The following is a 13,049-nucleotide window of genomic DNA, read 5'->3' as shown; positions in this document are numbered from 1 at the left end:
GTTAAAAGGAACAGTTCATAAATTAGGAAATACACACCGAGAGTTAGATGAGAAGATTGATATCAGTCTCATCAGAGACATTCAGATTTTTTCAAGTCCGTCTTCAATCAATACTTACATGACGGTACATTGAATGAGTTTTGGGTCATTGTGATTGTTCCTTCTGTCCATATACTGGCCCCGACGTTATCCTTCCTTAAAGCTGCAGTGGGTAGAAATGGAGCAAATATAAATTTAAAAAAAAGAAAGTTTGTGACCCGGCAGCCATGTTGAGATTAGTTGAGGAAATACCAAGCACCGCCCACCAGCCGGAGCAAACTTTCTAATTTTACATCTAAACAGTACACTACAAGATGTTTCTGAACACAGCTGAGGAGAGAAATAGGCATTGCAGTAACAGAGTATTAATTCATATTTGATCAGCGCTGCCTAGTTTGACCGTTTGACCGGAGTTGGTGAGTGATTGACAGCTGCCTCCGTTGAATGAACAGCCAATAGGAATGCTCTCTCTCTGAAATGACCTGTGATTGGCCAAAATCTCTCGTCACAGGCTAGATTTTTTAAATCAAAACAAAATTGTAATATTACGAGAATAAAGTCATAACTTTACGAGAAAAAAGAAAATAACTCGTAAAATTACAACTTTATAATATTGACTTTATTCTCATAATACTACGACTTTTTTCTCTTCAATTTATGACTTTATTCTCATAATATTACAACTCTTTTTCTAATGAACTTTTGACTTTTATTCTCGTAATATTATGACTTTATTCTCGAAATCTCCGATTTATTGTTTTTTTCCTCAATTGGCCCTAATACCCAGTCGTACTGTTGTACCATAGACCTACAACTATGATAAATAAAAATGAAAATGTAAATAATAAACAGTTATTCATTTCCATTTTTAAAAATCCACAGGGAGCCACTGGAGAGGAGCTGAAGAGCCGCATGTGGCTCCGGAGCCGCAGGTTGCTGACCCCTGCAATATGCTGAAAGGTTATTATGGAATTTTTGCCCAATGATGCCAAAAATATACTGCCTACTGCAGCTTTAAGTTACTCTGATGGAAGAAGGGGACACACATGAACATAATGAACATAATGAACATATATGTGGCTGAGTCAGTTGTTGGTGTGCAACCAAGCCAGGAAACCCAGCACCAGGGGGCTGAGTGACGTCACTCTATCTTTTCTCTGATTGGTGGAGATGTTACAACCGTTCTCCCCACACACATATACACGCACACACAGACGGATTAATGTGTGTGTGTGTGTGTGAGTGGCTGCGCGTGCGTGTGCGTGCATGCGCGTGTGAGAGAGAGCGTGCCTGTAGGTTAGCGCGCACAGACCCAGGAGATCTGTAGTGAATGAGGGAGGCGGGGACGCGCGTGGACAGGCTTTAACACAAGCGGAGGAGCGCGAAGTGACAGAGGGAGACACACCGGACCGGACCGGACCGGACCGGGAGGAAGAGTTAAAGAGGACAAAACCGGGAGTTAGTAACGGTGAGTTAGACAGAGAGACAGACAGAGAGAGACAGGCAGAGAGACAGACAGAGAGAGAGAGAGAGAGACAGGTGGGATGTCGTCGGACCGCTGACTCCACTTTGACCAGCCTCGGTTTGTTTAACGGCGGTTTGAGGACCGGAGTGCAGACACGGAGCCCGGAGCAGGGACAGCACAGCGACACACCGCCGCCGGGGAGAGGAGAGGGGACCATGGGCTCCGCTTCTTCCTCCTACCGGGTCATTTACCTGGAGGTGGACGGCAGGATCCAGAAGGTAGGACACACAGACTATATAGGCTGCTGTATGGAGACTATATGATTATTGTATTATATTAATTATAAAGCATTTAAACAAAACATCTGGATAACCTACAACACAACCCAAAAGTACCACCCTCAGAGAAAAAGCCCGATAAATTATAAATAAATATTAACAAACTACTGCTAACAAAATAAAAATTATTAGGGTGTATATTATTAGGGTGTATATTATTTATATATTATTTATATATTCCCAAGAATATTTAATATTTAATCTAAAATTAAATATTTAATATTTAATCCCAAATTAAATAAATAAGAAGCTGTGGGGGGTTGATCAATATCAGCATTACTATTTCAATATGATTATATTTTCTATTCATTATTTATGGTGTTATACATTTTTTAGAATTGATTATTAATTGATAGGCAACATTTAATATTACCCATGGTGGAGTTCCATAATACGACACAGGAGGTAAAAAAGCCTGATAACGCCACTGTGAAGTATCATGAGTATAGGCCTCTCAGTAATATTACACCCTAATAACAGATACATAAATATTGGGATGTAACTAACACACTGTAAATCTCTACAGTCATATCTGCACAGATGAAGCTAAAGTAGTCTGATGTCACTTATAGTGTAATGTTGAGTACCACAGAGTATAGAAATGTTGCTGAGATGTCTTAAATAAATGTCATTAAACATCATCAAGTTGCTATAAATTCAGTGTGCACAGTGGATGGATTTTATAGGATGTTTTATTTTGTTAGCAGTAGTTTGTTATTATTTATGGACTATACCTATGAGAACTGTGTCCTTGTCCCCTGTCATACGGAGATGTGATGCACACAGAGACATGTGAGGTGATCATCACAGGGAGCATCAGCTCTGCATTTATTGTTGTGTTCTGTGTATAATTTACAGTAAGTTGAGTAAATTATACACAAACGCTGGTACCGCCTTTATTCTAAATGTCATGTGTGTTTATCACAGTGGATATAATCATGCTGAGCACGTTATTGGCTAAAAATAGTGTGCATAAGTGGAGAGACCATAGTTATGATGATGTGCATGAACCAGAATCCCACCAGAACATCCAGATTTATTGCGATTTTAAGCATGGCTGCCACAGGAAGATTAAAAACATGAATCACTGCCCTAATAGGAAACATCATTACATCCTCACTTTCAATGAGAAATACTACAGTCAGCACACACACATATCTAAAACACACTCCATGCACTGTTGGCCAGTCATTATTCCTCATAGACAGTCAAGGGCAGTGTACATTTCAGTTGATTTGTCCCATTATTGCTCTGCTGAAGTCCATCTCCAGACTGAGAATGCAGCCAGAGCTCTGTTTACATTGACAAACCAATGGAGGAGGAACAGCAGCTCATAAAAGGCCATATAATGAGCTTTATGCCTCACCGGCACTTTGCATTTATTGCGTCGTGTCTTCTTTATGGAGTTCACACAGAGTGTGTGTGTGTGTGTGCCGCACAAAACCATGTCGTTTCCTCATGCAGACATTTTCAATATGCAACAGGGTGGTGGGAGGATTTGCTCTAGTTTAAAGGGTTAATACAGCTTAATGTGGTTCAAACATCAGGAACATGTTAAGTTTGTTCTGTCTTGAGAAAAGAAATGGAATAGAAATTAAAATCCCTATTTTAGGATATTTAAGGGGAAATAATGCTCATTGTCAGGTTCATACTTGTATTTTGTGTTTCTCCCAGAACATGTTCACATGCTGTAGTTTGCAAAAAAACATATTATTGTTCTCATGTAGGCACTCCAGATACCCAAATGGATGTGCACAAGCATGATTTTTCATGATATATCCCCTATTATTACACGGCTGTGTTGAAGACTCGATTCTGATTGGTCAATCACGGCATTCTGAAGTCTGTAATTTCTGTATTACAGACCGTTGCTATGTATAACAGACCGTTGCTATGTATAGCAGACCGTTGCCATGGGCGCAGCTCTGACGTCGGACTCTGGTGGACCGTTTATGTGTCAAAATATTGATTTCTTCAGTAGGTAGCCGTGTAATAAGCGGGATCATGTACAGCTAGCGGGTCATTGTTGTGAAAGAATCCCCTTCAGGGCGATGAGAGACTGGCTCGCTGTACATTATCCCTTACTTAACATTAACATATTAACATTTGATGGACAACTGTGTTTGGTGCTATCAGATGGCTACACATTAATCTCAATTTACACTCTTTTTTTTTTTGTATAGTTGAATATCTGAATGTTCTGGTCAGTGTGTTTGTGGTAGTATTTGATGCCTCACCACCAGCCACATCTTCTGTATCATTGACCATGGATAATATTGAGCTGTTTGTCGGTAGGATCACCTGTTGCTAGGCTGGAGATAATAAATGGTGGGTCCCTGTACAAGCTGTGGAACAGACACGACCACTTTGATTTGGATTTAGTTTTTAATATTAGATTGGTTTCAGGTCAGGGTAACAGGTTGAAAGTTATATGCATTCATCTAGCTATGAAAGGATGAAGCTAAGGAAATCAATACAGTAAGCGGGCGGTCCAGTGGGCCTGTTTTCCAGCTTCAGTTGAACACATATTAAAAATGTGTTTTTAAATTATAAATCTGTTGCATATTCAGCTCCGCTTTTCATACACAGGCTATGTGAACAGCAGCTTGTATGTTATTGCTACGTCGTGAGGAACAGTCATTGTTTTCTGTGTTTTTCTCTTTTGTTGTCTCACGTCCTTATTCAGGCTAATTAGCATGTCCTCTTTACGTGATCGGGTTTGAATATAGCGTCTTTTTTTATTTGCATAAGAGTGGATGCGGCTGGTTTATGGTGCCGGATCATCATCCAGCAGCAGGGGACCGATTATGATAAAGTGGGGTTTGTTATTGAAATCAGTTGCGGCATCTTAAAACGAGAACATTAATTTGTTCAGCAGCTGTTAATACTGTGGAGAGAAAATAAAAATAGATGCTCTGCTTTTAAACATCCTAAGGAGTATTCAACTAAACAAATGAATCAAAGTGCTGCTGTGTGACAAGGAAAAACAAAGAGTATAGAGCATTAGAGTTGCTGTCATCATATCCCACAGGACACTTCACACTCATTTACATTCAGCTGAGTCTTTGCTTGTCATCATGTTATTTCCCTCTTTGGTTCCTCCTTGTTTTTCTTTGATAAAGAGGGCAAAATGAGCTATTTATCTCTCTTCTTTCTGTTCTGTATCAGTAAAGTTCAGCATTGTTTTATGCACAGTAAATGATGACTAAACAAATGCACCTAAGTATTTACACCGCAGCATTAGGTAGATTTAATTAAAACAAATAAATCATTGGCAGTTAAATTAATACTACATTAACTTAAAATGAGAACTGGGACGAGACAAGTCACCCAGAGAGAAGGGTTTATGGGTAGCAGAGGAAGGATGTTGCTACCTGATAGAAGCAGTATCTGTACTGCATTCATACCCATAATGCTTAGTGAAAGTTAGAGGAGACAGAGTTACAGATTTGTTGAATGAATTAAACCATTATTATCCCGAAGAGACAAACCATGACAGCAGATAATATAACATAAAACACAAGCATCATAGAAACATCATAAAAGGCATATGAGAAATGGATAAAGGAAATCAGGTACAAGTTCAAGTTGTTGTGGTGTTTTGTAGCTATAAACAAATTAAAATCATGTAGGAGGAAATATTAGCAAAGGACTGAATTACTTGGAATTGTGCAATATTAGATATACAGATAGATAGATAGAAATAAACAGCAGCTGTAGATGTGGTGTTTCTGGAGTCCACTGACCTCCACCTGTCCCTGTCTCTTCCACCTGTGACAGGCTGCCACCACCAGACCGCTCAAGTGCTCTCCGAACTCTCTCCTCCTCCACAACCATCTCTTGGTTGGCCCTTCCCTCCTAACACTGCCAGGCCTCCCCCTATGTCATCTCTCGATGCGACATCACATGCAAACACCTCCTTTATCTATGTGGGTCATCCCTCTTTGTATGCTGCGGAGTGACACAAATCATTTGTCATGTTCAATGACTTGATGTGCTTGACCTTGTTTATGGAGGAAAAGGGACGGAAAACGCTAAATATTTACTGCTGCTGTGCTGCAACGTGCACAGTCTTTAATCAGATGAAGAGCCTGGAGCGTGGGAAGCCTGCACGTTCAATCTCAGGAGTTTCTCCCCAGTGGTTGATTGCTCCACTTTCACAGAACTGTAGTCAGAGGAGGGAGGACGACTATGATATCGGAGGAACGGAGGACTGTTAGTCTGCTGACGTTTCATCAGAAGAACAATAAGTAAGGGATAATGTACAGCGAGCCGGTCATTGTTGTGAAAGAATCCCCGACAGGGCGATGCTGCACATTATCCCTTACGTAAACATCTACATAAGTAGAAGAAAGTAGGGGATTTAAAATGTGCTCCAAATGAAATGTTGAGTATTCTGCCGTGTGGAAAGAGATGAGAAATGTCCTACATGTTGCACTTAATAATACACAAGACTAAAGACTAGAGCTATGTTAGCACGCCACAAAACAAAACTGTTAGTGCACTATATTTAATGTCTGAATGCTAAGTGTGAAATGTATGCACTATATATAGTGCCTCAGAAATTCCCACAATGGAACAAAAAAGTAAGTGTCCATGGCATATACAGTACTTTCTGCAAACAATCCCACAATGCAATGTACTGAATAATAAACAAGTGAGTTATTTCATGGGATTAAAGCAGTAGGTACTGTACTCGGAACTGTAGTTATTTAACATTTTGGAGAAGAAAATCCTTTCCATGCTGCACTGACATGTGTGCATGTGATATTAAAATCTGCAGTCCTCCACTCGAGAAATAATCATGTTCAAGACTGTATTCTGTCAGTTTCAGCTTATTGATTCAATATTCAATCATCTATCCCCATCAACTGCAGTTGATCAGGAATTTGTTTCGGTGCGCTCAGCAACAAAACACATGTATGCAATAACACACTAATGTTAGCAGGTTATTATTATAAGCTAAAATCAGTTTGGACATAAATAGATAATTTTAAACGGGTTATTAAAGGTATAATATGCAGGCAGCATTAGGTTGTCTCCTCCTCCTCGGCTCAACGAGCGAGGGAGAGAGAGAGAGAGAGAGAGAGCAGCGATGTTCGAGCGAGCTACAGAGTGAATGGAGAGAGGGAGCGGCGTTAGTGAGAACAAAGCAGCTACTCAGAGAAATAAAACGTTATTTTCGAATCGTTTCCTGGCAGTTACGTTCTAAAGCACAAATAAACACGACCATAACTTTGCACAACCCTGCGGGAATGTGCCCAGTTGCCGGATTTTGAATGAATGCAGCCGAAGGGTGGACTTCTGTCCGCTGTGGCTCAGCGCTGCTCTCCGTCAAACTGACACACCGAGAGACAGAGAGAGAGGAGCAAGGGACACTGTCTGGAGCACATGACCATAAGAACACACAACCTCACAATCACATCCGTCTAATACAGGCGCTTTGTATCTGACAGAGTAGAGGGGGACTTGTGCCTCGGTATCAGACAGAGCGGCGGTATTCCACGACCTGAACGGGCTGCACACCCTGCACACCGTTATTGGCTCAAAGGCTCTTTGGTGACTCCCAGAAACGTGGTAATGTCTAGAAGGTAACCCACGAGTTGGGAAACTCTCGCAAGATGGTTGAGGTTAGGCATTGACCTCGAATAGTTGAGGTTAGGATAGATTGTTGGCAGCGAGAGGCAGATTTCAGATCAGATTTTGCAATTTGCTGGTTACCTTCCAGACACAACCCAGAAACGTCCCGAACATGGCAAAATAAGAAGAAAAAAGAAAATCCAGGCAGAGGGCTGCAGAGTCTCTGTAGAAACAGACACCGTCACACACTGCTAGTGGGTCAGAAATGATGATTGAGAGGGATTATTTCAGTCATGCATTTTTGTTTATTTAGGAGACTCTTGCATATTATACCTTTTAAATATAATAAACCTGAGCTGACTTAACAAAAATATCAATTTCGTATCATATATATGTGTGAGATGCAATAATGATTAAAAATGTTATATTTTACTTTCCCTACTTTTCAAAGTTTACCATTATGTTGTGAACAGGTTCATATGTGGATTTAATAAATTCATTTTTTCAGATGCACGTCAGATTATAGGTCATGCTCTTATCATGTGTGATTGTGTGTGTGGTCCCTCAGGTGGTGTTCAGTAGATTCTGCAGCCCGTGTGACATTAAGGAGCTGTTCTGTACAGCGCTGAGTGTGCCAAGGTAAAACACACACACACACACACACACACACACACACAAACACACTCTGTTAATGCCGTCAGCTATGGTTTGCAGACAGCATAGTGTTAATAAGCTCCCATGTAAGTGCTGTTCCTGTTTCACTTGACATTTAATGCATGTGATTAATACAGTATGGTACCTGTTTACAGTGCTGCTATATGTTGAGTTATGTCTTCACACAGTAGCCATTAGCTGAATCATAACTTCAGTGTAGTTACTCCTCTGCTGTTTGTTCTAGAGTTCAGGTGGGCATGACTCCTGTTCAGTCCTGATTTATAATGTTGTATAATCTGTATATGGGTAATCCTTCATTACTGTAACAAGCAGGGATGTGAAGTGGTATAATTGCAGACTGAAAAAGAAATGTGGAAACACCATATGACAGGATATTATAGCTTTAGAAATGCATGATGACAGAAATGTGAACTCATTTTCACAATAAACAATAGATCCAGTTACCCTGTACAATTTATGAGCTGCTGTGATGTTTGCTCACTCTACAACTGTACAACACTAATAGGAATGTGATCTTTATTAATGTGTGTCCCCATTAGCTTCCACATAGTGACTGTTGGTATTCCTGGGATTGAGGGTTAGACATCCTTTTGGGATGATGGGGACCTTTTATGCACATTCCTCTAAGAGAAAGAGAAGAGAGAAGAGAAAGAGTATGGATATTGAAACGTGATGCTACGTATTCAGGCCAAATGAGGAAATTCAGATTGTTTCTATAAAATATATAAAATCTTTGTTATAAATAATTTTATTATAAGTTTACTATTAGGCTATACATTTCAGTAATATTTTAATGACTTTTTGGTTTAATTTTATTCATGTTTTGCCTATGGATGGATTATCATCCACACGTCATCCTCTTTGAGTACCATGGAAAGCTCACATCATCATCTGTGCTCCATAAGTAGGAGGTGAGGAGTAGTGTTATGGCCCTGTTCAGACCTGGCATTAACATCTCGTCTCTTTATGTAAGTGGTCTCAATATTATACTTATAGTAACACATAAAACTACAGTGTATGGCCTTAAATGAAGAAGAATTTTTTATTAAAAGTCAAAGAGTTAGAACCAGCTACACTACCATTAGTTGTAAAGACGGGTGAATTTGATGGAATTTCAACAAATATAACAAAAAATCTTTTTGAAGAAGTTCTAGCCTGTGACGGTAGACTTTGGTCAATCACAGGTCATTTCAGAGAGAGAGCGTTTCTACCCACTGCAGCTTTAAGTCCTCTGATTTTTAGTAAAATGACTTGTTCTGGTCAAATAGTTATGCAACATTTGAGATGATTTTTTGTGGCAGATTAACATTACATTTGCTGACTTGTATGCATGTTAGCGTTGCCATTGTGAGCATGTTAGCATGCTGACACTAGTATTAGGCTCAAAGCACAGCTGTGCCTTAGTACAGTCTCACAGAGCTGCTAGCATGACTGTCAACTCTTAGTCTTGTTAAACAGGGAAGTGAAACCCCAACAAAGTATTCCTTGTAATGATCAATCATTCACTGCTCAAGAATGATTCAATTAAAAAACGATTTTCTTCCAATGGGCTCTCTGTTTTATCATGATCTACAAGTTCTCATGGAAGCAGCATCAGTGTAACATTGGTTTTTCTTATTGCAGTAGACACATTACTACTTGTGATCCCTGGGGGTGAAAGTCATCTTCTTTGTGCCTGGACAACATCCTCATTCAGTGTTCTGCTCACAGACGCCTGTGGATGCATGCTTTTCTTTGATTGAAGATCAGAACTGGACCTTTCGGTTCTCCTAAATTTGTATACCAGCCATCTACCCATTAGCAGTTCAAGCACGAGTCCCATCAATGTGTCCATCTTTTATGAGACATATGGTATTTATATGCATCCTCAGCCTACAGGTGACCCCCAGTGTGTTTTTGTCTCCATGCAGGAACACCAATCTGTCCCTGCTAGATTCGTCCGGAGCCATGGTGTCCATCGACCCCACCATGCCACACAACACAGAGAGGTATTAGAAAACCTGCATCCTACTCATGCCTTTATTGATTAATTGAATGTTTGACAGAACATTTGTTCAGTCCACCAGCTGTCTGTCTGATTGAAAGACACATTTGCTGATTGACTGTAAATCCCAGTGTCCCCTGCTCCTTCCTCATTAGTTGTTAGCATATTGGTACAATGAGCTGCCATGAAATGTGATCTGCAGGCTTTCATTAGAAGCCACACTGACTCTCCCTGGAGCCTGGAATCAGAATAACAGCTCCGAGTAAAAATATGGAGTCAAATCAGTCTAAGTGTTAATGAATGCACATAGAGGGATTCACACATGTATTTTGTGATTTATATATAAATGAGGCTCCACATAAATGTTTTTTAATGCACACAGAACAGTTTTTGTTGTATTTAAATGTAAAAAAATCCACATAAAAAATAAGGTTCACAAATATATTTCTGATGCACACTCAAATATTTGTTGTTTTAAATACATGTAGTTAATTTATCGCCTCAAAAATTCCCAGAAGTGAATTTAATGATGAAAAAAACAAGCCGTTGTTCGGACCAGGTAGTTTACCTTCGGACTGCGGGAACAAAAGCGCTCCTCCCGGGCCTGTCTAGTTCGAAACTCAAGTTAGCATCATAGCTAGCCTACCTACTGTTAGCCTTTAGAAGCCAGTGGCCAATCAGAGGCAGATCTTCCCGCAAGTTATACATACCCTCGTGGGGACTCGCTCATGTGATTAGCTGAAAAGGAGGGAGACATCTGATTGGCTAAAGATAATTACCTCTTGTTTGTGGATCTGTGCACGTCAGGGGAGTAAAAAAAAACACACAAACGCAGTGAAGTTCACACATGACTGCAGTTTGTAAATGCAGGTTCAACAGTTTGTATATAAATGTAACAACATCCAAATATGTTTCTGATGAAAATTGCAAATACTTTTAAATACATATATTTGTGGATTTCTATTACATGTATTTGAAACAAGAAATATTTGTGTGTTCATCAGAAATATATTTGTGAACCATATTTTTATATATGGAATATTTTTCTATATTTATATACAATGATAACTATTTTTGTGTGCATTGAAAAATATTTTTGTGGAGAGTCATTTATATATAAATCACAAAATACATTTGTGAATCCTTCCTTGTGCATTCATTAATATTGAGACTTTGAACATAATGTACCACTAGTGGCAATCTTGGGTAAAGTGTCATTTACTAGTTTCTGCAGAAAGCTTGTCAGTAAACACTAATACTGCCAACAGTTGATTGGTCCATCTCTTCCAGGAGTTCTCCTGTGCTGGAGGTCTAGATTCTGTGTATTGTGCTTCCTTTTATTTACCTACTGTCAACAGGACAGTTTATTCCACCATTTCATTGCTACTCATGCAAATGTTTTTCTCGGAATCAGCGATCAACAAACTTCCTTCTCAAACAGATTTGGCTCATGTAACTGCAGACAGAGAGGATCCCTGGCAACGTGTTCATTTCTCATTTCCTGCTAGTGTTTGGCATCTTATGGATGACTGTTTAATTATTCTATAGGGTGTCATCTGTATCTGTGTCAAAAACAGAGCAGGGAACCAGCAATAGAAACTTTTTAATTATTCTCCTGCATGTTTCTAAATGTTCCACACAAGATACAGAATGTGCTAGGGGAAGTCCTGGGAAAATTATGCATGTCTACAAATACCTTTTAAGTTTTGTTTGTTTTTTTTACTAAGAAGATGTGCTTAACTTGAGCTACTGATTTACCTGCAGATCAGCAGAGGCACTAATTTAGACCCACACTGGAAAGTAAGATAATTACAAATATACATTGAAAAAACAATATGTAATATAATAAATAATAGAATTTACAATAAGTAACTCAAAAAGTAATAACTGTGTTAAGACAGAAAGAAATATATAATATAATGTATCATGTCTAACTTTAGTGGATCATAACTAGGGGTGTAAATCACAAGTTTCATCACGATACAATATTATATTGATTCTTTGGACAACAATTTAATATTTGCAGATATTACAAAGTTTGCCAGGATATGATTTTGATTGGTTTCAATTCAGTAGCCTGTGATGGATATGGGACGATATCTTACGCTGTAATCAGTCGCATTTATATCAACTCACATTTCTGAGCTCTTCCTGAAATCTAAATGAACAACAAGCTATTCTTTTTAATAAGAAGAATAAACATAAAGTGGTATATCTTAAAGATGATGATATGTATTGATATTTTCACTTTGCATCGATGATATTTGATTAATAAAATATGTTGTATATGTCAAACATTGTGAATCAGGTCCTTGAGCATACAGTCCTAAAAGAGCACAAAACATATGAGGCTGATGGATCCAGCAGTATGCGAGATTAGCCGTGGACAGACAGACAGACAGATACACACACTCAAACGCATGATCTCCACACATGTTTACACCTGGCAGGGATAATAACATGCAGTAACATATCATAACATTTAGGAAATATGTCCTCATGTTGTCAGTTTCACTTTGGGTTTTATTGTAAGCCTTTAGCTGCTCAGCTAATCTGTTGTCACAGCAGGTGGCTGTTATGTTGGTAAAATCAAATTTATCATCTGTTTGAAAACTATTTGCATGTAGGGTTGAGGGTCCATGTTCAATTTATACAATGTGATGTGTGGACCTTAAACATACCACACAGTAGCATTCATTTTCAAGTATAAAGTGTGGATGGTGAGGGGTACATTTACAGAGATATCTTCAGAGAGGCTACTGCAGCCCAGCGATATCCAAACTGTCCACTTCGACCAGAACTAAAAGGTGGACTGACCAGCAAACACACTTTAATAGTGTGTGTGTGTCTGTGTGTGTGTTTATACACCTCTGTGCACGTTTGCTATCTTATCTTAGGGTAAAATCTTAAACCTTTTATTTGACAAACATCATCTGAGTGTTGGTAATCTTCCTTGTAAACAATGTGT

At 39.1% G+C, this 13,049-nt stretch overlaps 1 protein-coding gene across 3 annotated transcripts in view; it reads left to right on the top strand.

Moving 5' to 3' along the window:
- Window positions 1-1,383: 1,383 nt before the first annotated feature.
- Window positions 1,384-13,049, top strand: part of pde9aa (phosphodiesterase 9aa) — a 33,150-nt gene continuing 21,484 nt past the window's right edge. Inside the window, exons 1-3 of one of the 3 annotated variants that reach the window (XM_074658282.1) lie at window positions 1,384-1,782; window positions 7,991-8,061; window positions 10,008-10,085. In XM_074658282.1, coding sequence (XP_074514383.1) covers window positions 1,720-1,782; window positions 7,991-8,061; window positions 10,008-10,085 — 212 coding nt within the window. In that variant the 5' untranslated portion in view covers window positions 1,384-1,719. The remainder of the gene's footprint in view (window positions 1,783-7,990; window positions 8,062-10,007; window positions 10,086-13,049) is intronic. The other 2 variants (XM_074658280.1, XM_074658281.1) reach the window with 2 other exon arrangements.

Source organism: Sebastes fasciatus, chromosome 14 (genome assembly GCF_043250625.1).
Source record: "Sebastes fasciatus isolate fSebFas1 chromosome 14, fSebFas1.pri, whole genome shotgun sequence".
Taxonomy (NCBI): Eukaryota; Metazoa; Chordata; class Actinopteri; order Perciformes; family Sebastidae; genus Sebastes; species Sebastes fasciatus.
Note: the sequence above shows the minus strand (reverse complement) of the source record. Positions and strands in the feature narration are given on the sequence as shown.